Here is a 25,198-nt window from a genome sequence, read left to right as displayed (position 1 = left end):
GCAAGCTGCAACTCGTGAAGAGACATTTGTAGCTGAAGCTGTTCAAGCTGGGCCTTCTGAAGCGTTCGTCGTCGGAAGAGATCAGCAGCGTCGCCAATCAGGCGTCAACAAGTTCCAAAGGAAGCGTCAGTATGACGGTGATGATGACAGAAGGGTCCAGCCGAAGCGGCAGCGTGAGTCGCCCAGCACTCGTGGATTTGGCCGTCGTGCTCGTTGCCCGAAGTGCTATCGTCTGTATCACAAGTTCGGATCATGTCCAGCATTCGATCGCAATTGCAAAGCCTGTGGCCAACGCGGCCACTTCGCAGCGGTGTGTCGAAAGAGAAGTGCCAACAGTGTGGACAACGGTAACCAGTCCAAGCCGGATCTGCCACCAGGATGGGAAGATGAAGGTGATAAGAAGGTAAATGGTGATTGAATTATCCTGTTAGACATTGTTGATTTTGTAAGCCAATGATAAAACCTGAAAATGAAATAATAAATCCGAATTATTCAAAATAAAAACAGAAGTATACGAGTCTACGTTATTTTTTTTAGGAAATTAATGCACTGGCTATCACGGACGCACTCATAAACTGCAGTATCGGATCCTCCACACCGATTCAATTTCTGATAGATTCTGGAGCGGACATAAATATAATTGGCGGAGACGACTGGAAGCGGTTGAAACGAGAATTTCATTCAGGATACGCTAAGTTGGAACCAATCCAACTCTCCAACAGTCATGAGGTACGATCATATGCTTCGAGTAAACCAATTTCTATCAAATGCGGATTCAAAGCCCAACTTGAAGTTGTTGATTGTCCCAAGCCATCGGTTGTAGCGGAATTCTTTGTCGTTACCGAAGGACGCCGGTCACTGCTTAGTCGAAGCACAGCAAGCGATATGAAACTATTGAAAATAGGTGCATCCGTCAACTGCTGTGAAACATCGGAACAGGACCAAGTGTTCCCCAAAGTACCCGGCGTTCTAGTGAAATTTAGTGTCGACGAATCCATACCACCAGTGAGAAACGCTTACTATAACGTGCCAGCCGCCTACAGGGAAAATGCAAGGAAAAGGCTTGAGAACATGGAGAACCAAGGAATCATCGAGCGTGTGACCACAGCACCCAACTGGATCAGCGGCATGTCGGCCGTTGCGAAGGGGAAGGACGATTTTCGCTTGGTCGTCAATATGAGGGCGCCAAATCGCGCAATAAAACGGGAGTACTTCCGTTTGCCGCTCTTAGAGGAAATGAAAATCAAGCTTCATGGAGCGAAATTCTTTGCAAAGCTGGATCTAACCAACGCTTTTTATCACTTGGAGCTTCACGAAGATTCGCGAGACCTTACCACATTCCTGTCTGAAAATGGAATGTTCAGGTTTACCAGATTAATGTTTGGGGTAAATTGTGCTCCGGAGATCTTCCAGAGGGAGATGTCACGGATTCTCCAAGGGGTAGACAACATCATAGTGTACATAGACGATGTATTGATCTTCTCTGACAGTTTGGAGAATCTTCGTAAGTCTGTCTCCAAAGTGCTCGAAATCTTGGCAGCCAACAATCTCACAATAAATCCCAAAAAATGTGAGTTTGACAAAACTCGAATCAAATTCATAGGCCACGAGCTCGACGAAAATGGCTTCAATATTGAGGAAACGAAGGTCAAGGATATTCAAAAATTCCGGCATCCTTCCTCAGTTTCAGAGCTACGAAGCTTCCTGGGGCTTGCGTCTTTCGTCAGTCCTTATATCAAAGGGTTTGCTGACGTTGCAAATCCATTATGGGCTGTCACTACTGCAAATGCTTGGAGTTGGGGTCCTGAACAGGAAAGAGCATTTGAACTGTTGAAGGAACAGATAGTTAACTGTACTACATCGCTTGGATACTTTGCTGAAAACCAGGCCACTATTTTGTATACAGACGCTTCACCGAATGCGCTCGGCACCGTCCTCGTTCAGCAAGTGCATAATCAGCATCCTCGTATTATTAGTTTTGCTTCAAAGTCATTGACGTCAACAGAGAGACGGTATCCCCAAAATCAACGTGAGGCTCTGGCAGCGGTTTGGGCAGTAGAGCACTTTGCTTACTTCCTGCTCGGCAGAACATTTACACTACGGACGGACGCACAGGGATTCGCGTTTATTTTGAACCGGTCAAGAGAGGATTCGAAACGGGCACTCAATCGCGCAGATGGATGGGCCCTTAGACTGAGCCCGTACAGTTTCAACGTTGAATACGTTCGTGGGCGTGATAACATCGCGGATCCATCTTCAAGGCTCTACGAGGGCAACGATGATCCATTTGAGGAAGGCACTAGTCCCTGGGAAATAGCGAGTCTTGAGGCAAATCAACTACAGTTTCTCACAGAGAATGAGATCAAGGAAGCCACGACTTCCGATCAACAACTTCAAGAGGTAAGATCATGGGATAACAGTTTATCCTAGAGAGTAATTATACTGAGTAAATTTTTTTCTGGAATACATAGGTAATGAATGCTCTCGAATCTGAAGTATGGCCACATCACTTGAGAAATTTCAAAACACTTGCCAGTGAACTGACCGTACGTGAAGGAATCCTGGTTAAAACTGGATGCGCGGTGGTCCCAGAGTGTCTTCGACGCAAAGCGCTGGCAGTGGCCCATGAAGGTCATCCGTCGGCGGCGAAGTTCAAGAGCATCTTAAGAGAACGGGTATGGTGGCACGGCATGTCAAAAGATGCGGAGGCGTGGATAGATTCGTGTAAAATATGTGCAACCAATGGCAAACCTGAGAAACCCACGCCAATGCGACGCAAATTTGCACCGAAATCAGTATGGGAGACGGTTGCTGTAGATTTTAACGGGCCATATTCAAAGTTCGGAGGTATCTCGATCCTGGTGATTGTCGATTATCGTTCCAGATACATCATTGCCAGTCCTGTGAAATCGACGAGCTTTGAAAACACGAGGAAAGTATTAGAAGCAACATTCGAAAAAGAAGGCTATCCACAGACTATCAAGTCAGATAACGGTCCGCCTTTCAACGGCGAAGATTATAAAAGCTACTGCCGGGAGCGTGGCATCAATGCTGTCTATTCCACCCCATTACATCCTCAAGAAAACGGTCTTGCTGAAAGCTGCATGAAGGTTGTTAACAAAGCAATGACTGCGGCTGCGATGTCTGGGACCAATTACGTTGAAGAGCTGAATGCCGCAGTTCATGCGCATAATAGTGGTACCCATTCCGTTACGAAAGTGCCTCCAGAGGAAGTGATGATGAGACGAAAGATAAGGCGTGGCCTTCCACTACTGTGTCCAGGAATGGCTACTTTTGACGACGACAAGCTTGAACAACGGGATCGAGATTCAAAGCTACAAGGGAAGATACGTGAGGATATCAGACGTGGAGCTCGCGAATGTCCCGTTAAACCAGGAGATAAAGTAGTGGTGGAGCGACAAACTCGTGCGAAAGCGGAATCACGCTTCGACCCACATAAGTATACTGTGATGCAAGAAGAAAATGGGATGTTGGTTCTGAGTGATGAAGCAGGCTGTACCCTACGAAGGCATGTATCTCAAACAAAAAGAGTGCATGATTGGAGGCAACTGAATAGTCCAGGAGATGCAGAAAGAAACATCGAGCCAACGGCAAATCCGGGGTCGGTACGTGATGAGCGGAAGCAGGATCACATGCCCGAGGCAGTTCATCGCCCAGCAAGAGAACGGCGAGCGCCGTCGTACCTACGCAATTACGTCCACACAACGGGACAGTAGAATTGAAACGAGTGAGGATCCGTTTGTAGTAAGATTGACACAGAACATTGTTTGAGTTAGATTTGAAAAAAAAACAAACAAAAAAAAACTTACATGAGTGTATTTGGTAGTGTCAACCTTGAGAAATTACCAAGAAGTCCATATGATAACGGTAAACTGAAAAAGGATGGAGCATCTTAACAGCAACTCGGTAGCGTCGGGGGGGAACATTCCCGGGCGGGTTTGAACAACTGGCAGGTAGCCATCTAGTCAACACGTCGATCGATTTTGCCTTTGCGCCCACGATTCCGTTCCGTGAATATCAGGATCCGCATTTTTCTGGAAGCCACACTTTCTTCTAACAGCTATTTATCTACACGGGGAAACGAAATAACTCAAAAGTGAGATAAAAAGAACTTAAAATGAAGTACTCCGCCAACACTATTGAATTGAGTACAATTTTGTTCTGGTTGTTGGATACTTTTAACTTAATATTGTAGTATGGCGCAAATACTTAGCTTTGAGTAAATTCAGAGTTGACGATTTTGTTTTTGTTTTTCGCTTTGAAAGTATCCAAAATTAGGTGTTGTTGCCATACACGATTTTGGGTGAAAATTTTGTTCTGCGCCATGTTGATTTCAAGTTGGGTATTCGGTGATCGTTTTGTCTGCTTATTTCGGAATCTTTCGTTACCAAAAAATGTGCCAAACGAGCAGCACGCCCCATTTCCGGAACATTCCTGGACTTACACTTCGAACTACTTGAAAAGGAAATGGTCACCTATTCTTTCACTTGTTAATCACAGGTAAGTTCCATACTGCATTTATTAATTCAACACAATACTGATGTTTCTCATCATTATCACCACAAACAGAACATTCGTCTGATTTCCCGGTCGCTTCCGGCGCGAGTTCCGACGATGCAAGATGATCACCAAACGCGATCGCTGCCGTAACCAAGATCCGGATGGCGTTTGCACCAGGCGAGAATATTTGTTAATAATATGTCATGTTAATTTTAAAATGTGTGAATAAAAACTAAATTGATACTTCGTTTGAAACCCATACGCGCATTTATTAATTATAAGAAATTATCAATTTTTCGTAAAAAAATCTATTCATAAAAACCTAGTTTTGAGTACTTTTTATCCAAAATCCTCTATTCTCAAAACACTTACTTTTTACTCAAAACAGGGTCTTTGTGAAACAACTCAAATTTGAGTTCTTCCAAAAAAACTCAAATTTGACTGGTTTTACTTAGCTGTCAAGCTGAGTGAAAAAGACTTAATTTTGAGTTATTTCGTTTCCCCGTGTATCATTAGTTGAGAAATCGAAATCTTTTCACAACGTGACTGGTGCAATTTGTTGCGATGACAGATGACAGCCTCGCTGGTGTCGGTGGTGTCGGTGTGAAGTGTGATGTGAAGGGAAAAAAGTTGTGATGCAAATGTCAAATTTCGATCCCTTCAGAAACGTCGTGTTTGAGTGCACGGAAAAAAACCGTAAGTCAGAAATTGCGCCAAAGTAAGCTCAATTCGGGTTGATTAATTTTTGTATTTTCATGTGCAGGCCAAAGCTCGGGCCAAAGCAAGGATATTTATTATTGTCGCGCTTATCTTTTATTAGAGTCTTGCGGCGGTCGTACGCTCGCAGGGCATACCGCCGCATGACAGTCGCAAGGCAAAACAAAAGAAAAAGTGTTCCCGCCAAAAACAAAAGCACGTGGGTTTCGCGAAGTGACAGATGTTTTTGAATGTATTTGTGACGAACGGCAAGAGTAGCTCAGTGGAATGAGTGTTCTTGCTGTCAAACCCCATATAATAGAATTATATACTTTTAAATCTGGTGACGCTGTTATAATTAGTGACTGTCGCGCTTATATCAGAAGCCAGAGGCAGATAATCGCCATATTCTGATTTTTCTTGAGAGGCATAATAGCTTTTTATTAAGAAAGTATAGAAAAAAATATTTTTGCTAGCTCTTTGTTTCTTTTAAGTGGAAAGGGGATGTGTGGCCCCGCAATATTTCTGGTAGCACTGCCAACAACGTCGCACAAGTCGTGCGATGAAAGCTCCTGAGCGTTACGTACACACACACATGTCCGTTCCTGCCATCAGGCAAGAGCAAGCTCAAGCGGCGGCACTTTCGTGTGTTAGCTGTGGTGCAGGTAAGACGTGCTTGGACTTCGCGGTTCGTGTTGGGTGATTCCTCCGATCTGGGATTACACACGTACCACCACAATATCTGTAAGATTTGTGTTCAAAAACAAATCATACAATCTAAACAAAACTAAAATAGAGTTAGTTTATCGAATTGAAAGTTTACACAGGTAATTTGACAGCAATCATTGTCGAATTAGCGTGGTTTTATGGTACGACACGCATGGATTTGATTCAATTTCACATTTACAACTTTCTGTTCACATTTTACCACTTACCGATTATCCCTGATGTGGTCTTAGACTAGTTTCATGCAAATTATTAATCAGTTCTCCTAAAAAGTCGCAAATTGATGTGATGCATGTATGGGTTTGGTTCATTCGTGCATTTCGCCAGTTCCGACGAGGCACTCGAATCTGGTTTCGGAACACTACTGACCTGGGACTATTTTCTTGCTGACCGTTCTTCGCGTTATCGAAGAAGCCGTTATTTAGTGTGCTGCGTGTATGCGTTTGGTTTTTTCCTACATTTCCTACTTCCGTCGGGGCACCTCGAACCGGTTTCGGCACACTATTGGTTTTCCAAAGTATGGTCTATGATTTTTTTGTTAACCGTTCATCAGCTTACCTAAAAAGTCATTAAATTTGTCGAATTTATGGGTTTGGTCCTCCTTTACATTTAACCACTTCCACTACCGATGGGACAACCGTAATCGGTTGCGGAACACTACTGGTTGTCCCCAATATGGACGGAAACTTGTTTTTGTCAAATCAAGATGCCTTAAAATCCGCGATTGAATGTGTCGCTTGCATGGGTTTGGTTCCCTTTTATATTTGGCCATTTCCTGCTCGACACCCGGAACCGGTTCTGGATCACAACCGATTCAGATATACTCTGAAAATATTTTCCTGCTTACTGTTCATCAGGATATCAAAAAAGCCACGATTTGATATGTCCCTTGCATGGGTTTAATTAACTTTTATTCTTTGCCACCTCCGGCGGAACATCTGGAACCGGTTCCGATATGGTCTGAGAATGCTTTCCTGCTTACTGTTCATCAGGTTATCGAAAAAGCTGTGGTTTGATATGTCACATGCATGGTTTTATTTCAATTTTATATTTGACTACTTCCGACGGGACACCCGGAACCGGTTCCGGGACACAACCGGTTCAGATATGGTCTGAGAATATTATCCTGCTTACTGTTCATCAGGATATCAAAAAAGCCACTATTTGATATGTCGCATGCATGGGTTTGGTTAACTTTAATACTTGGCCACTTCCGGCGGGACATTTGCAACCGGTTCTGGAACACTACCGGTTCCGATATGGTCTGAGAATGTTTTCCTGCTTACTGTTCACCACGATATCGAAAAAACTGCGGTTTGATATGTCGCATGCACGGGTTTAGTTCACTTTTATGTTTGGTCACTTCCGGCGGGACACCCGGAACCGGTTCCGGGACACTACCGGTTCAGATATGGTCAGAGACTATTTTTCTGCTTACCATTCATCAAGTTATCGAAAATGCCGTAGTTTGATGTGCCGCATGGATGGGTTTGTAGCGTTTTTATATCTGGCCCCTTCCTGGGGTACCGGTCCGGAACACCTAAATGGCCATAACTCCGGAACGGCTGGACCGATCTGAACCATTTTCAATAGGAAACAATGGGACCAGATTCCGCGTCGAATGAACCGGCGGTCAATAAAATCGGTTGAGGTTTACTGCCAAAAAGTGATGTGAGTTTTTTTGTACACACACATACACACACACACACATACACACACACACACATACACACACACAGACATCACCTCAATTCGTCGAGCTGAGTCGATTGGTATATAAGACTTGACCCCTCCGGAGGCTCTATCAAATTTTCGTTTTTGGAGTGAACATATAGCCTTTCGGTACACCTTGGTGTACGAGAAAGGCAAAAATCAAAAACCAAAAAAAAAATGAGGAAATGCTTCCAGTGTCGCCAGGGGGCGATATGTAGGCGAGTTACAGTAAAGAATTCAGCTCAATCGCAGCATTGATTACGGAGAATGAGATGTGTGAAGTGAGCGACTTTGCAGCTTAAAAATAGAACAAAAAACGATTTCAAATCATCAACCTTGTAAGGAAAGTCGAAAAAATTTCCGCTCTACTGCAATTTTTTCCTTCACGTTTTCGAACTCAGGGCATGATTCTATACCAAAAATGATCATCAGCTTACCGAGTTCAAAAATGCTGTAAACTAGTATTATTATTTTTTTTAATTATCTCTAACAATTTACTAACATAACAAATAACAAAATATCAATAACAAATTAACAATTTACTAACATTTTTATCTAAATTTTACTAACAAATACTAGACAATTAACCATTTATTCTTAAAATTAACGTAATAAAGTTAGCGTTTCTCAACGGTAACAGTGAGGACCACTCGGAAAACTGGCTAAGCGTTAGCATGCTACCTTAGTGCGATGTGCACTAGCCCTTCTCTGAAACTATGGCCCTCCTTGATAGTTTCGGAGGCACGAAGGGGTTTTTCGACTATGGGACTGTTGTTAAATGGACCGAGGAAAGAGTAGTCCTGGCTTTTACTTTTTTTTTGTAGAAGACGGTCCTTAACCCCACGCTACCTGGTCCTTATGTCCGGATGTCATTTTAGCATATTATCCCCTCATAGTTTAAAAAAAGAGGACTCTTCCTGAAGCGCATGCTTCTCGTCCTGCATGCTTACATGTACATAGTATATGTCTTATTTACAAAATGAATAAAATCATTTGGAAGACAACCAGGAAGTCGGAACGGGTAAAGTGGGTTGTTGCCAGGAACCGTGGCGCTGTGGTTACACGTTTGCTTCATAAGCGTATGGTCATGGCTTCGATTCCCAGGGCGAGCAATTGCGATTGGGCTACCGTAACCTAAATATGTAAGTTCAATAAAAAAAAATACCAACTGATTTAAATTGGGTAATTTGGAAAAATGGTCATGAACTATGAAAAATGTAGGGTGCCGAGCCACTTCTGTAGTGGCTGATATTTTGGGCAGTTTCCACTACAACTCATTCAATTGAAAACCGATTGAATTTTATATACAGCTAGATATTATTATACGTATCTCACTGCGTACCAAAAATTGGTTCCAATTGAGTCAAATTTGTCTGTGTAATAGCAGAAAAGTGCCCAAAATAGTTCCCTACTCAAAACTAAGTTCAAAATTGGAATTTCCAATACCCGCGCTCTTCATTTAGTAAATGAAATAATCATCATAACGAACGCCAAAATGTTCCATGGGAAAGGTACTATCAAATGTCTCGGCCGCGTAATCTAACCCGGGGCGCACAGCCTAGGTCAACACAATAAGCAATAATCTGGGTTGGAGAGTGACATCAAGGACATCAAGCTCGAGAGCAAGCACGAGAAATTAAATGTCCCATTAGCGTTGAGTGGTGTTTTCCTGATGTGCTGCTGCTTGCTACTACCTACAAGTACTCTATCTTTCGCCACCGGGCGACGACCATCATGACAGCAGCAGCAGCAGATGACCGAAATGGAAAGCACTTTTTCCCTCTGAGCTATTTGCTTATACGTTATTGCCATTTAGTCGGAAAAGCAAATAAATCACAAATGTCCAAGATCCAGCGGCACGGTGGCGGTATGTAGAACATGAAAACACGCTTCTCTCTCGACGAAAGCTGCCCCGGTTAGAATGATTTTTCCCAAGTTGCCATTAACGGCCAACCGGGGACAGGTCGACGACGATGGCTGACAGGCCAAACCCTGGAAGCGCACTACTGTCATCTATCCCATCGCCGGCGACGACAGTCAGTCCCGCAAAGCAATATAATCTCCGGATAGGAATTTAATTACCAACTCCATTTCCCCCCGAGAGTGAGTGTTTCATGTGATGCATTTTCTTCTGTTGCTTTTTCAGGTGCACCGACGGTGATTGCTCGAAATACAACACCGGTGGCTTATCCGGGCTCTCCGCTGCATCTGTCCGTGGAGTTCTGTGCCAATCCGCCGGCGTACGCGGCTCGCTGGCTGCACGGAGATCTGGTTTATACGCCCGGCAAGAAGTACGGCGACGATGTGCTGGCCTATGGATTCATTGTGAGTATAGTCGATTACTGCAAATTGGGTTACAGGTTTTGAGGGTTGTTGGCTGAATGTGTACGAAAGAGCGAAAGTAGGTAAATATTTTATTTAGAAATAGGGTAAATCGCCAATTGTTGCATAGGATAAGTTACCCCAGTTGAATAACGATTCAAGAACATTCTGTAAAGCATCAAATAAGATGTCTTTCGAATTTTCGCTGTACCTACTTTATTTTTTATTACAATTACCGAAGTCGCTCTACAACCTTTTTACAACGCAATTGGACCATAGGATTTTATATTTATCCGCTGCTTGTAATAAACTGACACATTATGAACCGCACCAAACTGCATGCACACATACAATGTATCTTCATAAACTTCTGAAAGAAAATATCTAATAAATGTGCACAATATAAAAAAACTAGCGATGCAAGGAGCAACTCAAACTGGTGTACATAAGTGACCCGATTTTGTCAGCCCCTTTTCGGAACACATTTTTACTCTCCTCGAAAACCCAAACAATTTTTCAATCTTTTAACCCTTCTATGTTCTGCCCTTTAGCTGTAGTTTTATGATAAACATTGATGAATTGGTTAAAGTTTGACCGTAAGATAACGAGAGCAAAATAATAAAGAATACAGTTTTCTCATACATATTAAACAGGAAATATGTATTCCAGAAATGATCAGCCAATTCCACTGGCCCATAGAAACATGATATCGTTTCTCAAAACCGAACAATAATATTTGAGCGAGAAAACTGATTTTTTTTGTCTTTTAGAAAATACACCAAACTGAGTTGACTGTTAACACTAGTTTACAGCATTTTTGAACTCGGTAAGCTGATGATCATTTTTGGTGTAGAATCATGCCCTGAGTTCGAAAACGCGAAGGAAAAAAAATACAGTAGAGCGGAAATCTTTTCGACTTTCCATACAAGGTTGATGATTTGAAATCGATTTTTGTTCTATTTTTAAGCAAAGTCGCTCACTTCAAACATCTCATTCTCCGTAACCAATGCTCCGATTGAGCTGAAATTTTTACTGTAACTCGCCTACATATGATATGTCAAATAAACGTCGAGAAAGAATTTTTAAGTTGGTTTTTTTCTTATTAAAAAAATACATTTGTTCAAAAAAATTTGGGAATTTTGCTAAAATTTAAGAAGATCGTCCCTAAAAATCGTCAATATCTTGCATTTCATCACTCTGACGCAAAACCTGTATTCAGATGATCGAATGGTATTGTATTCAGCTTTCAATTTATGGAAAAAGATTTAAAATTGGTTGAACAAAACGCAATATATTTGAATTTTAGTAAATTTCATATTTTGAAAAGTTGTAAAACTCGATATTGAGCTAAAACTCAAAAACTGTTCTACTCTAAATTTTTTGAAGGTCGGTTTCGAAATCAGCACTAAAAATTGTGCATCAAAAATTTTGGTCGTTGACAGAAGTTCACGACTTTCATTTTATTTTGTAAACTTGTGTAATCAGTATCCTTTTTCTGGCGGTTTAATATGAATCCATGATCCATGTAAGAACCTTTAGCGAAATCCCCTAAAATTAGATTGTATTGTGAACTTTTCTGAAATTTTTGTGGCAATTTGCAATAGTCCTTTTATTTTCTTTAGCATTATATCCCAACTGTGACGAAGCCTTCCTTTCTGTTTATTAAGTGACCAATCTCTCACTTCGGCTCAACAGACACCTGAGAAAAATAGAGAAGCTTAGTGAGTAACTGGGAAGGATGCACTTTGGACCTTACCTCTGGCTATCGCCACGACTACGATATAATATCAGGAAGTCTTCCACGCAGTCAACGGCGTTCCATCCAATAACACTTCTCAGGATAAAATTGTCCGTAGTCGGGTCTCCACCACATGTGGCAATAAGCATGTGGCTATGCACTATGCGGGCACACACAAATTGATTCAGTGATTGGGAGTGACTTGAACACCCATCATTGTGATCATATGAGGTAGACGTAAGAAATGAGGGTTTACGTCAAATATGGAATATGCTAGGTAGTTTGGTAACTGAATGATGGAACAGCGACGGGATCCTACCACTGCAGTGGCTTTCAGTCAGTGGTCGATCTTTCCATTTTCTCTTGGGATGTTGCGATGTTGGGATGTTGCGTGGCAGCCAAAGTCCAAAATCAATATCCGGAGCCATTTCTGAATTCAAGATGGCGAACTACAATCCAAGATGGCGGCAATGGAATGGTGGTTTGAGCTATGATACCATGCAATATAGGTATCTTTTGACCGGGCTTGATGAGCAGAATTCAAAAATCAATATCCGACTCCATTTTAGAATCCAAGATGGCGGACAATATTCTAAGATGCCGGCCATGGAATGGTGGTATAGAACAGTCCCACTCTCGAAACTAATTTTTAAAAGGTGGACTGAAACGGTTTGTCACGAGATATCCGTCGCCAATTCAACCATGGCGTACCGTTTTTTCTCGAATGGAGTGCGTTAGTCCGTGAGGTCGCCAGTCGCGACATAACATCCCGAAGGTAGACGGCAGTGATGGTCTACCGGGTTATCCAGCTTAAGCGCAAAAGAGATTTTCGTAGACTGGCACCCGATGATAGGCCCAGCAAGCTGAAAGAATTTCAATATGCGCATAACAAGGCCAAAGTGGGCGCATGGGCTGATTTTACGGCGAAGATCATTAAGGCAACTAGTGCGGCGGAATTATGGAAGAATGTCAAAGCTGTCAGTGGTATGAACAGTGGTAAGAATAGATATACCGACCCACAACATCTAAGTGAGTAATGGGGGTCTCCGGAAGAACGCTGGCCGTAGTTGGGGTCCATACACTGCTTCTTTGAATTCTGGGTTTTCCTCGGAGAGTTTCGACGATCGTTATCGTTACACAAAAAGCATAATTTACTCCCAACTACACTTAACATATAACAATTTATTTTTCAAAGAAACATCACATATTTACAATGTTGAGGCCCTCTGAGGGCCCTATCGGATGCGACCTTTTCCTATGCAATCCAATTGCTAATGACTAGACAGTCAGTATCTTCTCGATCGCCCTGCGATCGTAGATAGATGACGTCATATTCCTCTCAACTCTGAGTGAGTAAATTTACTATCCAGGGATGTATTTAAGGGAGGTGAATTATCGCACTGCTACCGAACAAGTAGAGAGGACAGTTTAACCAAAGATGCGGGTACAGTCAATAAGGCCTTGTAATAATACTTTATATTTCCCACTTTAATCATATACACTACCTATCAGAGAAATTCTAGGACATTCTTGCATTGTGTTGAAATTATGTCCAATTTACTTCTTTACTTCTAACACTTGTGCTGACGTAACACTTACCTATATGAGACGTGTGTTGCTTGGGCAGTTGCTGGGATGCATCACAGTGGTTTTGTAGCGTTACCTACACTTTGGTGAACCAGTTGAGGTTCTCTTGAAGACCGTATTGCTTGCTCCTGTCAAGACTTTTACAGTCCTAAGATATGTGGCCCGGCTCGAAACTCCTGAAACATTTTACTTACCGGTGAGGCCTAAATGACCCATGGTGTACATAGGAGTTATCTCCATTCTGCTCGGTCCATGGCTGCATGTCTCCAGTTCCGCACTCTACGAAGGGTTCGCAAATCGTCCTCCTCTTGATCGACCCACCTAGCTCGCTGCGCACCACTTCTTCTTGTACCGGTCGGATGACTCTCGAGAACCAATTTAGTCGGGTTGCTATTCGACATCCTGATGACGTGACCCGCACACTGTAGCCTCCCGATTTGCGTACTGTGGACGCTGGTTGGTTCTCTGCTGGTGTCGTTGTCGGCGGTCACCAGTGAACCCATGTACACGAATTCTTCGTCCGCCTCGATTTCATCACCGTCGATAGAAATTCTGAGTGGTGGGTGCGCTGATTCTTCCCTGAAGCCTTTTGCCATCAAGTACTTTATCTTCGACACATTAATGACTAATCCGATTCGTCTGGTTTCATTACATTCTTTAGTCGGGTATACGTTTCCGTCATCGTCTCAAATTTGCTAGCTATACTATCTATATCATCAGCAAAACCAAGCAGCTGAACGGGTTTCGTGAAAATCGTTCCACTCATGTTTATCGCCGCTCTTCTTATTACACCCTCTATAGAGCAATGTTAAACAGCAAGCACGAAAGACCATCACCTTGCCGTAATCCTCTGCGAGATTCGAAGGGACTCGAGAGTGTCCCTGATACTAGAACTACGCACATCACTCGATCCATCGTCGCCTTGATCAACCGTATCAGATTATCCGGGAATCCGTAATCGTGCATAATCTGCCATTATGGATTCCCGGTCTTGATCGATTGTATCATTCGCCGATTTGAAATCGATGAACAAGTGATGTGTGGGCACGTTGTATTCGCGGGAATTCTGCAACACTTGGCGCATGGCGAACATCTGGTCCGTTGTAGCGCGTTCACCCATAAATCCAGCCTGATATTGCCCCACGAACTCTCTTGCAATCGGTGATAGACGGCGGCATAACATTTGAGAGAGTATCTTGTAGGCAGCGCTCAGTAGTGTGATCGCGCGATAGTTCCCGCAATCCAACTTGTCGGCCTTTTTGTAGATGGGACACACGATGCCTTCCATCCATTCCTCCGGTAATACTTCCTCCTCCCATATCTTGGTAATGACCCAGTGCAGTGCTCTCACCAGTGCTTCTCCACCGTATTTCAGAAGCTCGCTTGGTAGTTGATCTGCTCCAGCGGCGTTGTTGTTTTTAAACCGGCCAACCTCCTCCTCAATCCCTTGGAAGTCAGGGGCCGGAAGTCTTTCGTCCTGTGCACATACTGCTAGATATGTTACCACGCCACCTTCGGTACTTACAACGTCGCCATTGAGGTACTCATCGTAATGCTGCCGCCACCTCTCGATCACCTTACGCTCGCTCGTGAGCATATTCCCGTGATTATCTCGGCACATGTCGGCTTGTGGCACAAAGCCTCTGCGCGAGCGGTTCAGCTTCTCGTAGAACTTTCGTGTGTCCTTAGTGCAGTACAGCCCCTCCATCACTTCGCAATCTCGTTCTTCCTGCTGGCGCTTCTTCTTCCAGAAGACTGAGTTCTGCCTGCTCCGCGCCTGTCTACAACATTCCTCATTCGCTCTCGTACGGTGTTGCAGCATTCTCGCCCATGCTGCATTCTTCTCGTTTTTCAACTGTTCACATTCACCATCGTACAAGTCGTTTCTATGATTCGGAGTCGCGAAGCCTAGTGCTGTAGCCGAGGTACTACCTATGGCGGATCGGATGTCCCTCCTGCCTTCTTCAAGTGTAGCTGCGCCAAGCTGCTCTTCCGTTGGTAGGGCCACTGCTAGCTGCTGCGCGTAGTCTTGAGTCACTTCTACTTTACGCAGCTGCTCAATGTTGAGCCGTGGCTATCGACTTCGACGCGTGGTAATAACCGGCGAAAGTTTTGAGCACGTGTATACAGCGACTAGGTAGTGATCCAAATCAATATTCGCACTGCGGTATGTGCGGGCGTTGATTATATTCGAGAAGAACTTACCGTCGATTAGAACTTGGTCGGTTTGATTTTCTGTTTGATGGTCGGATGATTCTCAGGTGGCTTTGTGAATATCTTTACGGAAAAGGAAATTGCTTCGGAGTACCATACCACGGGAAGCTGCAAAGTTTACGCATCGCTTGTCGTTAGCATTCTATACGGCATGCAGGCTGTTACGCCCGATTACCGGTCTGTGCATTTCCTCCCTTCCTACCTGCGCGTTCATGTCGCCGACAACGATTTTCACGTCATGCGGCGAGCATCCTCCATATTTTTGTTCTAACTGCGCGTAGAACGCTTCTTTCTCGCCCTTCGTGTGAGAAGTGCACGTTGATGATGCTGTAGTTGAAGAAACGGCCCTTAACTCTCAACATGCACATGCTTGCGTTGATCGGCTGCCACTCGATCACACGTTGTCGCATCTTGCCCAACATGGTGTGTGTTTACTTGCTATAGCTAGATGCCTCTTCTCTGTGCTGTGGGCATAATCCGTGATTTGAGTTGAAATCAGTAGCAATTAATTATCGGTTTAACTTTCCGTTGATGTTTAAACCTCACTCGTCGACGTGGATAATAAAATAAATAGCTATAGAACCAGATAACAAACGTTTTCATCGAAGTTTACATTGCTTTCTACCGTACCGATTGCAAGCTACCGTGTGACGTATTATTGTTGTCTACATTGCCATTGTTCCTGCTTCTCAGATTTGAGCGCCAAGCCATCTGCCGTCTACTAGAAGAAACCGAGTTTCAACCGAATAGGGATTACGATACCGCATTATGGTTCTCTCTATTTGCAATCAGTGTAAAGACACGATCTCGTGCAATGATCCTGTGGTTACCTGCAGCGTCTGTGAAAATGCACTCTTATTCCATGCAGTGTGCGTAGGATTGTCAGTATCAGAAGGAATCGCATGTATGAATCCAAATATTCTTTGGATATGCAACAAATGTCGCAGAGCCAAGGAAGAACGCAGATCTTCTCAAAAGGCGAGTATCATTGATAGTACAACCACCAGTGACATCGTTGAGCTTAAAATGGAAATGGAAAGAACGAAAGTAATGCTGAATGAACTAAGTCATAAATTCGACAGCTTGAACGCATCCTCATTTCAGTCGGAACAAAGTGGGAATAGTCAACACGTGTTAAACTCCTCACTGTTTACATCTACAAGACTTGATCATTCCATCCAATATCAAGGACACTCCAATACGTCACTATTCGTCTCCAACATAGCTCCCGATGTAACCGACGAAGAATTTAAACGAATGGTCGAAGAAACTGTCGGACCTGGAAATATAGTTTCGTTCAAATGTTTGGTGCCAGCGTGGAAAGAAAAATCAAGCTTGGACTACATCTCCTACAAAGTCGTCGTCAACGTCAAACACGGTACTGCATCAAATGCTGTTAACTGGCCCAATGGAGTGCGTTGCAGAGAGTTTGTTAACCGTCTCAATGAATCGTGGCGCCTGGCCCATCGCATCGTGTAAATTGATAAATTGATTGTTAGGAAATATGACTTTATTGAATATCTTGTTGTTAAATGTTTGTTCTACTGCAATGTTTTCTATTAATGTAATTGTTATATGTTATACTACTATCAATCATCATTGTGGCAAAACTATGCCTGTTGATGTAACCAAATAAATAAATAAATAAATAAATAAATAAACACTATAAATCCTACTCCCAGTTCTTTGCTGGGGCCACAGCTTTGGTAGAAGGTAGCCGCTCGATGCCCGCTTTTCCACACTTTCTGTCCAGTCCAACAAAGTTCCTGCAACGCCACGATATCGGAGTTGCAGCGATGTAATTCGTCGTAGAGTATCCTGTCACATCCTGCAAAACCAAGTTACTTGCAATTGAATGTTAAAAGTTTACAATCGTAGGGTAATTTTCCAATTATTGCACGGCTAATAACTCGCCTATTGCTGCATACTCCATGTTGTTCTTATGAGGTGTGCAACAATTGACGAATTTTTAGCCGTGCAACAATTGGAAAATTGCCTTAGTCCTTATTTCGCCGCGTGGGTCTCCGCCGATTGTATCCAGTCGAATTTTCTCCTATGTTATTCGCAATGGGGATTGCGGTTGTTACAAGAAAGGGAAGTGCGTAACGGGCATGATGAGCGGACTAAGCAGAACGTGACCTGGCGAGCATCGGGCATGACCGGCAATGATGTGGCTACCAATACCTAACAGGGTATAGTGGCGTAAGTAGGTACTATTGATGATTGTATGTAATCCTAACATATCATGTTTTCTAGCTGATGCCATGTGGCAATAACTTTGCTTTCTTCAAGCCTTTTACTAGACTCGACAAGCAAATTTCAACAAACATTTTCCAAACTGAGAGCTCATAAAAATTCTCAGAAACTGTTAACAACATCAACTAATAACCCCCGCGAGGCTTATCATGCAAAGTTGCCCACACCACCAATCTCTAACATTTGAAAATCTCAGCACTCTTCTTGCTATGCTAACAAAGTGAAACATTCAAATTTATAGTTTTATGACACCCCGGGAATCGGTTTACAACATCGTTCCGTTCCCGTTGCTATGATAGGCAGCTCAACTTGTGCTAGGTATGTGTGCCTTATCCACGCCCAGCCCTACGCCCTTATCAATTCGAGAGGGTGTCGAGAACGGTGAAAGTGGAGCCCGGTTGGCTTGTAGGTAGCGTTATGGGCCACCAAAACTCGTAACATTTGCGAGCGTGATCGTGTTTTCTAAAAAGGCCCGTCAGACAAAAATTAGTACAACAACGCTCTTCACTCGGGGTTTTCGGTGAAGCTATGGCATTACGTTCGACAGAAGGGTGAAAGTTTTCCACATTGTTTCCGCACTTGTATCCCCTTACTCATCTATACCGTTGCATATTGGTTGTATGTTACTTCAAAGGGCGATATCATTTCTAATAATCGATTTTTGCATTTACATTGCTTGGAGATGATTTTACATACCTCTATTTATTTGGTTCATATTTTTTTCACAAAGCCCTCTTTTATTTTATTGTCATAAAAGCTTGATTATTCCATTTTTGACCAGATATATAAATCCACCCATTGTGCATTGACACAATTAGCATCTCGTTTTCGACAACCTAGCCCTCTGCTAACACATCAGCTAACTTTGCCCCTCGGGGGACGGTGGCGTTCGGTTTCAACACTCTTTTAATCAAAGGGATTTAATTTCGATGGCTTTTTATCGTAGGTGTTACGGTTGGTTCCCTGCTGCTATACCACTTTGATTGCCACTTGCTTCTGCTACTACCTACTGCCTTCTATATTTTTTTTTTTTTTTTTTTTTCTGGAGTAGGGAAAAGCCCGTGGGAGTGAAGTTCCTGTTACAATTCGCACCTCTTCTCCCATAGGCATAAAACCTACTCTTCTTTTCATATATTTCAAAAAAGTACAAAGTATTTACACTTCCAGTGAGAAGTTATTCTCTTTAAAGGAAGTGTTTTTATTTTAAGGTGACACTGCGTGCAACACTTGAATACTGGTATTTGCCTCCGACCGACGACACCCGGTGGCCTGGCCAGGCCATATGATACGGTGGTACGGAAAGGGGACACCCTTTCCTGCCCGGTCACGATGAAAACCGACAGCCAATAAAAAGGGATAAAAATGAAATACCAGATTTCGCAGTGGAAATCAGGCGTGGAAGAGCGAGGGATGGAAACGATCGGCGGGCGGCGACATTTATACGGACAGAAGGGTGGTTTTCCAGACAGCGGGAATTTTAATTGCATATAAACTGTCAAACGTTTTATGTTCGCTGACATGTGAAAAGGCAAGGGGCGGGTGGGGGATGACAGTGTGGGGTGAATACTAAAAAAAATGTCATCGGAATTGTTAATCCCAGGGATGAGCGAGCGTGGCTTTGGTGCTCGAGTGGAGTGATGCATTTGGGTTTGAATTTAATTTAGCTGAGTACAATTTTTAGCGCTTTGCGAGATAATTGCAATGATGCATGCGATTTTAAGCCCATCATTTAGCATGATTTAGTCTGAGTAGCTAATGATTAACAGCAAAAGGATCGGTTGAGTGCATTTACCAATCTGAATTCAAATTGAAAGTGAGTTATGCGTGTGTTGTACAGATATTGTGTGACGAAAAATGTTCCTAGCATAAGCAGTAGTACAATAGTAGTTAAATCCCGAGATCGTACAAAACTATACTTTAAGCCTATGAATCGAGCTAAGGATTGGATAACTAACACAGCGAAACAAAATTGGTCTGTCTCAAGACAAAACTTATGTGTTTCCGATAGATTTTGGGCCGTTGAATCCGAATCCGGGCACAGATTTGCTCCAGCACGTCACAGTTTTGAGCTATACCTCACTATAATGGGGCTTCATTGACTTCAAGCCAGTATGCAAGCGGTGCGTTGGATTTTGTTGAGCTTAACCCCTGCAGCAGCTTCATTAGTTTTGGGCCACCAGACAAGGGAAGGGTATGTAGTTCTGGGACAAACAATGCAATGGTTTCATATATCCACATGATCATACTTGGTTTTAGGCCCGTGTTTTATGAAAAGTTTTTGAACAACCCCAAAGTATACTGAGACCATTCTGTATAACTGGAGTTCCAATTCCATTTCGCGTTGAGTATCCTATGTATTTGACTCCATTTCAATACGGATCTTTCTCCGCTTGGTGAAAAGAATAATGAAAGTTTTTGTGGGATTTATGTCTAGTTGTTTTCTTTGACAACAGGACAGATTTTGATTGAGGGCATATTGCATCCTTTCACTGTAACACTATCGAATTTGCCTTGTATATGACAACATCGTCAATATATCCAACCACTATGAAGCTTTTTTCTCTAAGCTGTCTAAAAGCTCATCCAGTTGTGGATGGGACGAGTTGTGTGGATTCAGTTTGGAAACCGAGTTTGTGGCTGAATAAAGTGAACAAGTGAGAAATAAAAGAAAAAAGTGCGAATTGTAAATAAATGGTTTAATTTATTCGCTGAATCCTACACACCAGTGACCACAACAAAGGAGAAAACACTCCGCCTCGCGGATACCCCCTTGTTGTTTTCACAGTGGTGTATGAACCACTAAGCTCGACTATCTCCCTTAGCATCAGAGTTTAAAATTTTCATTTTCAGTGAGTGAAATTCAACGTGAATTATGAAAATTCTCAACTACATATAGTGGTTTCGCAGCGCGGTGTCACGAACACTAATGCAAATCTACTGGTTGAAAATATGCCCATTTGATTTTGCTGGGAACAGCTACTACTAAAAGCAGAAACCATTATGGGATCACAATAAAATTCATTTTGGTGAATGAATTTTCTCACTTATTCATTCATTTTTCTGTCACTGACAATTTTTTTTATTCTTAACCACTTTTTTTATCTAGTTCATTTATTTGGGCTTATAATCGCGTATAACGCTTTGCGGAGCCGAAGATCTTTTTTTGTACTTAATAGTATACATTATACAGAGCATGTAATAACTTTTTGATGATATTTGTTAGTAATGGGTGGAAGCCAGGGTACTCGTGGCAGCTCGAGGTGAGAAGGTCACATTTTGAGGGATGGACAGGGTAAGGATTGGGCCAAAGGTTTCACTGCAGCTTATCCGGGGTTGAATCGCATCTTGCTAGCGTATTCGGTACCTTGTGGTGTTGGTATCAAGTTGTTGTGGGACTTGGTCTTCCGGATGGCCAGGAGCAGCTTGGTAACACAAAGAGGACAAAACAGAGAAAAAAAAAAATGGAGAAGAAAACACAAGCGAATTAAACTTTTATACCAGCAGAGCGAAGAAAGTCGAAAATACATCCTATATATGTGACATCGCGGGTCCCCAACACATCTCTCACAAGAACAAAGGGTTGTCTACCTCGGGCCTCAAGGGTATCTATAAGTAGTGCTCTGGAGGCGTCATTATCCGGGCATTGCCAAACTACGTGGTCGATGTCATCATAACCGGAACCGCACTTAGTACAAACATTGCTCAACGCGAGGTTAATTCTGTGTAAATGCGCGTCTAGCGAGTAATGGTTGGACATAAGTCTTGACATCACGCGAATGAAATTGCGACTTACATCCAAACCATACCACCACACTCGCACAGAAACCGCAAAGCTGGCCATCTCGCCAATCATTTGGAAAAAATCATCATGTGAAATTCTTCTATCATAGATCTCACCTTCCTGTGCGCCAACCTTTGCGAGAGAGTCCGCCTTCTCATTGCCATAAATTGAGCAATGTGAGGGGACCCATAGGGTTCATTCAAATATTACGTAACGCAAAATTTGTCAATTTTAGACCCCCTCCCTCCCCCACGTAACAAATTTTGTATGAGAGATTTCGAAATTTTGTATTAAGCGTTGCACAGCGCAAGACCCCCTCCCTCCCCCATTAGCGTTACGTAATATTTGAATGAACCCATACAAAGGTAATCTTGTATGATCTTTCGACCAGTGCACCCATCTGCTCCCTTATTTTTGTAAGAAAGTAAGATGGATGTTTTACAGGTTTCATCGACCGGAGTGCCTCAATCGAACTAAGGCTATCCGAGAAGATGAAGAAATGGTCTTTTATTTATTTTATTTCATTTCGTCAACCGACGTAGACTAGTACATTATACATATACATATTTTTTTTCTTATTTCTTAATATTATAATTATGAAAAACATTGAAAAATATATAAAAAAAATGAATTAAATTATGTAGTGTTTTGTTTTTTTTTTTTAAGTGTTCCTATTTCTAATGGTACGAAAATATGTTTTTAAATTTTGCCTGGACATGGTAAAGTCAATCGTTTCGCAATGTTTATTATAAGCAACCATCATGCGATTTATAGGCTCAAATTTGGCGTAGTTTGTTCGGTGGTGGTTACTTGCGAAAGTATTCCGATTTCTTAATTGCCGAGAGGGTATATAAAAATTTAGTTTTGATAAGATTTCAGGCGAGTCTATACGATGCGAAACGATATCGTTTACGAATGAAATCATTGCGATTTCACGCCGCTCTTGCAGAGTTTGTATGTCAATAAGCATGCAGCGTGCTTTGTAAGACGGAAGTGGAAATGATGTCCAGCCTAATTTACGAAGAGCAAACAGTAGAAATTGTTTTTGCACTGATTCTAATCTTTCTTCGTGCGTGGTTGAAAAAGGAGACCATACAGTGCTGCAGTATTCTAAAATAGATCTAACATAGGCAATATAAAGTGTTTTAATTGTATATGGGTCATGAAAGTTATAGCAGAAGCGCTTAATGAACCCTAGCATATTATTAGCCCTGTGAATGATTGTGTTGTAGTGGTCAACGAATGTAAGTTTAGAGTCTAAGATTACTCCTAAATCCCTAACCCTTTCACATTTTTCCACATTCTTATTTCCTAATGCGATAGAGACATTCGGTGTTGTTCTTTTTCTGCTAAATGATATTAGATTGCATTTTTTAACATTCAGTTCTAATAGGCTTTTGTTGCACCATGTGTAGAATATGTCTATTTCATTGCGGAATACATTGATGTCTTCATCATTTCTTATTTCCAAAAAGAGCTTCATGTCGTCGGCATAAATTAACACTTTTAATTTCTTGAGAATGAAGGAAATATCGTTTACATAAATGATAAAAAGAAGAGGTCCCAAATGAGAACCTTGTGGTACACCGGAAGTGACTTGAATTGGTTTTGATTTGTATCCATCAAATTTAATTATTTGTTGGCGGTCACTCAGGTATGATTCAAGCCATTTCAGGTGACCTGGTTCAATTCCAATTTTCTGCAATTTGAAAAGCAGCATTGGTATGTCGATGCGATCAAATGCCTTACTAAAGTCCGTATAAAGAGCTTCCACGTGATTTCCATTATCCATTGCATTCAGTACATAGTCAACAAATTGAAGCAAATTTGTTGAAGTTGATCGGCCTTTAAAAAAGCCATGCTGCATGTTAGTTATTCTGTTTTTGATTTGTAGAAATAACTTTTTGTTGACAATTGCCTCAAATAGTTTTGGAATGCAAGAGATAATGGCTATGCCGCGATAATTACGTACGTCTGATTTACGACCAGATTTAAAAATAGGCACTAAAAAGAGGTTTTCCATACTTTTGGGAAGTTTGCAGTATCGAGTGATATTTTAAAAAGCCAAAATAAAGGAGCAGTGAGCTCCTTAGCTAAATTTTTCAGAAATATTGGAGGAATTTTGTCAGGACCATGTCCTTTAGAGGCGTCCAAGTTTAAAAGTGCTTCAAAAATTTCATTTGGTTGAATTTGATTCACACCAACATTCCTAATAAAATCTGGGTAGAAAGCAAAGTAATCGCGGTCACGATCTTCTTCAGAAAAAGTTGTATAGATTTCCTGGAAAAAATCCGCAAATAGATTGCAATTCTTTTCCGGGTTGTCTCCAACTTTTTCGTCAAGATGCATAACGGATGGAAAATTGTCAGATTTTAATTTGCTTTTTACGTAATTAAAGAAGTTCTTTGGGCAGGACTTTATTTCGAGTTCAGTTCTCGTATTATATTCTTCAAATGCATTATTAATTTCAAAATTTAATTGGTCGCATATGTTCAAATATTTAGCTAAATTTTCATCAGTTTCATATTTTTTGTAAATTTTGTGTGCTTTTTGTTTGCGATTTTTCAGATTTTTGATTTGTTGATTATACCATATTGGATATTTTGAATTTATATGACGACGTTTCGTTTTTATTGGAGTTTCTTGCCCAATAATTTCATTTAAAATTCTGTAGAATTCTTCTACGGCAGAGTCGGCATTTCCTTCATTCTTAAGAATAGCTTGCCAATCTACACTACTTAATTTACATTTTATGTTTTCGTACTTCGCTAATTTGTATTCAAACACTTCCTCATATTCGCAGTCGTTGGGGATTTTGTGCTCATGTATGAACAAAGAATATTCGATTGCTGTGTGGAAAGCTTCATTTTTCCATAATGGAGACAATGATTCGCTGACACAGAAGTCTTCAAAGATATTCGTTAATAAAAAGTCTAGGTAGCAATTTTGGCGGTTTTTTATGTGATTGATTTGGTTTAGACCTAAATTTGCAGTTTTGTCAAAAATAAATTGCAAGGTTTCATTCTCCCCAACGACTGGGAGTAAAATACTTTCATTTGCAGAGTCCAAAATGAAATCAGCATTACGTTGATTAAAGTCCCCGTATATGTGGACCTTAATCTCGGGAGGAAGTTCAGACATGATTTGTTCAGCACATTGAAAAAAGTTTTCGTATGTAGTTTTGTTCGCATGGTCTGGTGGAAAATATACTGAGGCGAAAATATGTGTTTCACCTGCTATGTGAGATTTCACCCAGACATGCTCAAATTCTTTAAATTTAGATGTGTTCATGATTTCTGAATCAAAATTGGCCGAAATAGCCACGAGAACTCCTCCTCCTGATTTCCTCTGGGACTCATGAAAATTTCGGTCGTTTCGGAATACATTAAAAGCACTTCCAAAAATTTCTTCGCTTCGAACACTTTCATCCCAGCTTGTCTCAGTTGCCAAGACTACCGAGAAGGATGAGCCTAATAAATTTTTTTGGATTTCTTGTATTTTGGCTGGGCTTTTCATTCGATTGAAATTTTGACAATAAATCAAAATTTCGGTCGAGTTGTTTTTTGTCGAAGAAGTAGTTGGAAGTGTGTCGGATTGTGAAATATTTAAAATACAGTCAGATTGAGAATTACCCGTTGATGGTT

The 25,198-nt window shown here is 41.8% G+C and overlaps 1 protein-coding gene across 1 annotated transcript in view; it reads left to right on the top strand.

Moving 5' to 3' along the window:
• Positions 1-25,198, top strand: part of LOC109422198 (uncharacterized) — a 501,985-nt gene that overhangs the window by 462,449 nt on the left and 14,338 nt on the right. Inside the window, exon 9 of the mRNA XM_062860074.1 lies at positions 9,803-9,981. Coding sequence (XP_062716058.1) covers positions 9,803-9,981 — 179 coding nt within the window. The remainder of the gene's footprint in view (positions 1-9,802; positions 9,982-25,198) is intronic.

This window comes from Aedes albopictus, chromosome 3 (assembly GCF_035046485.1).
Source record: "Aedes albopictus strain Foshan chromosome 3, AalbF5, whole genome shotgun sequence".
In the NCBI taxonomy this organism is placed as follows: Eukaryota; Metazoa; Arthropoda; class Insecta; order Diptera; family Culicidae; genus Aedes; species Aedes albopictus.
This window is presented reverse-complemented; position numbering and strand designations above follow the sequence as displayed.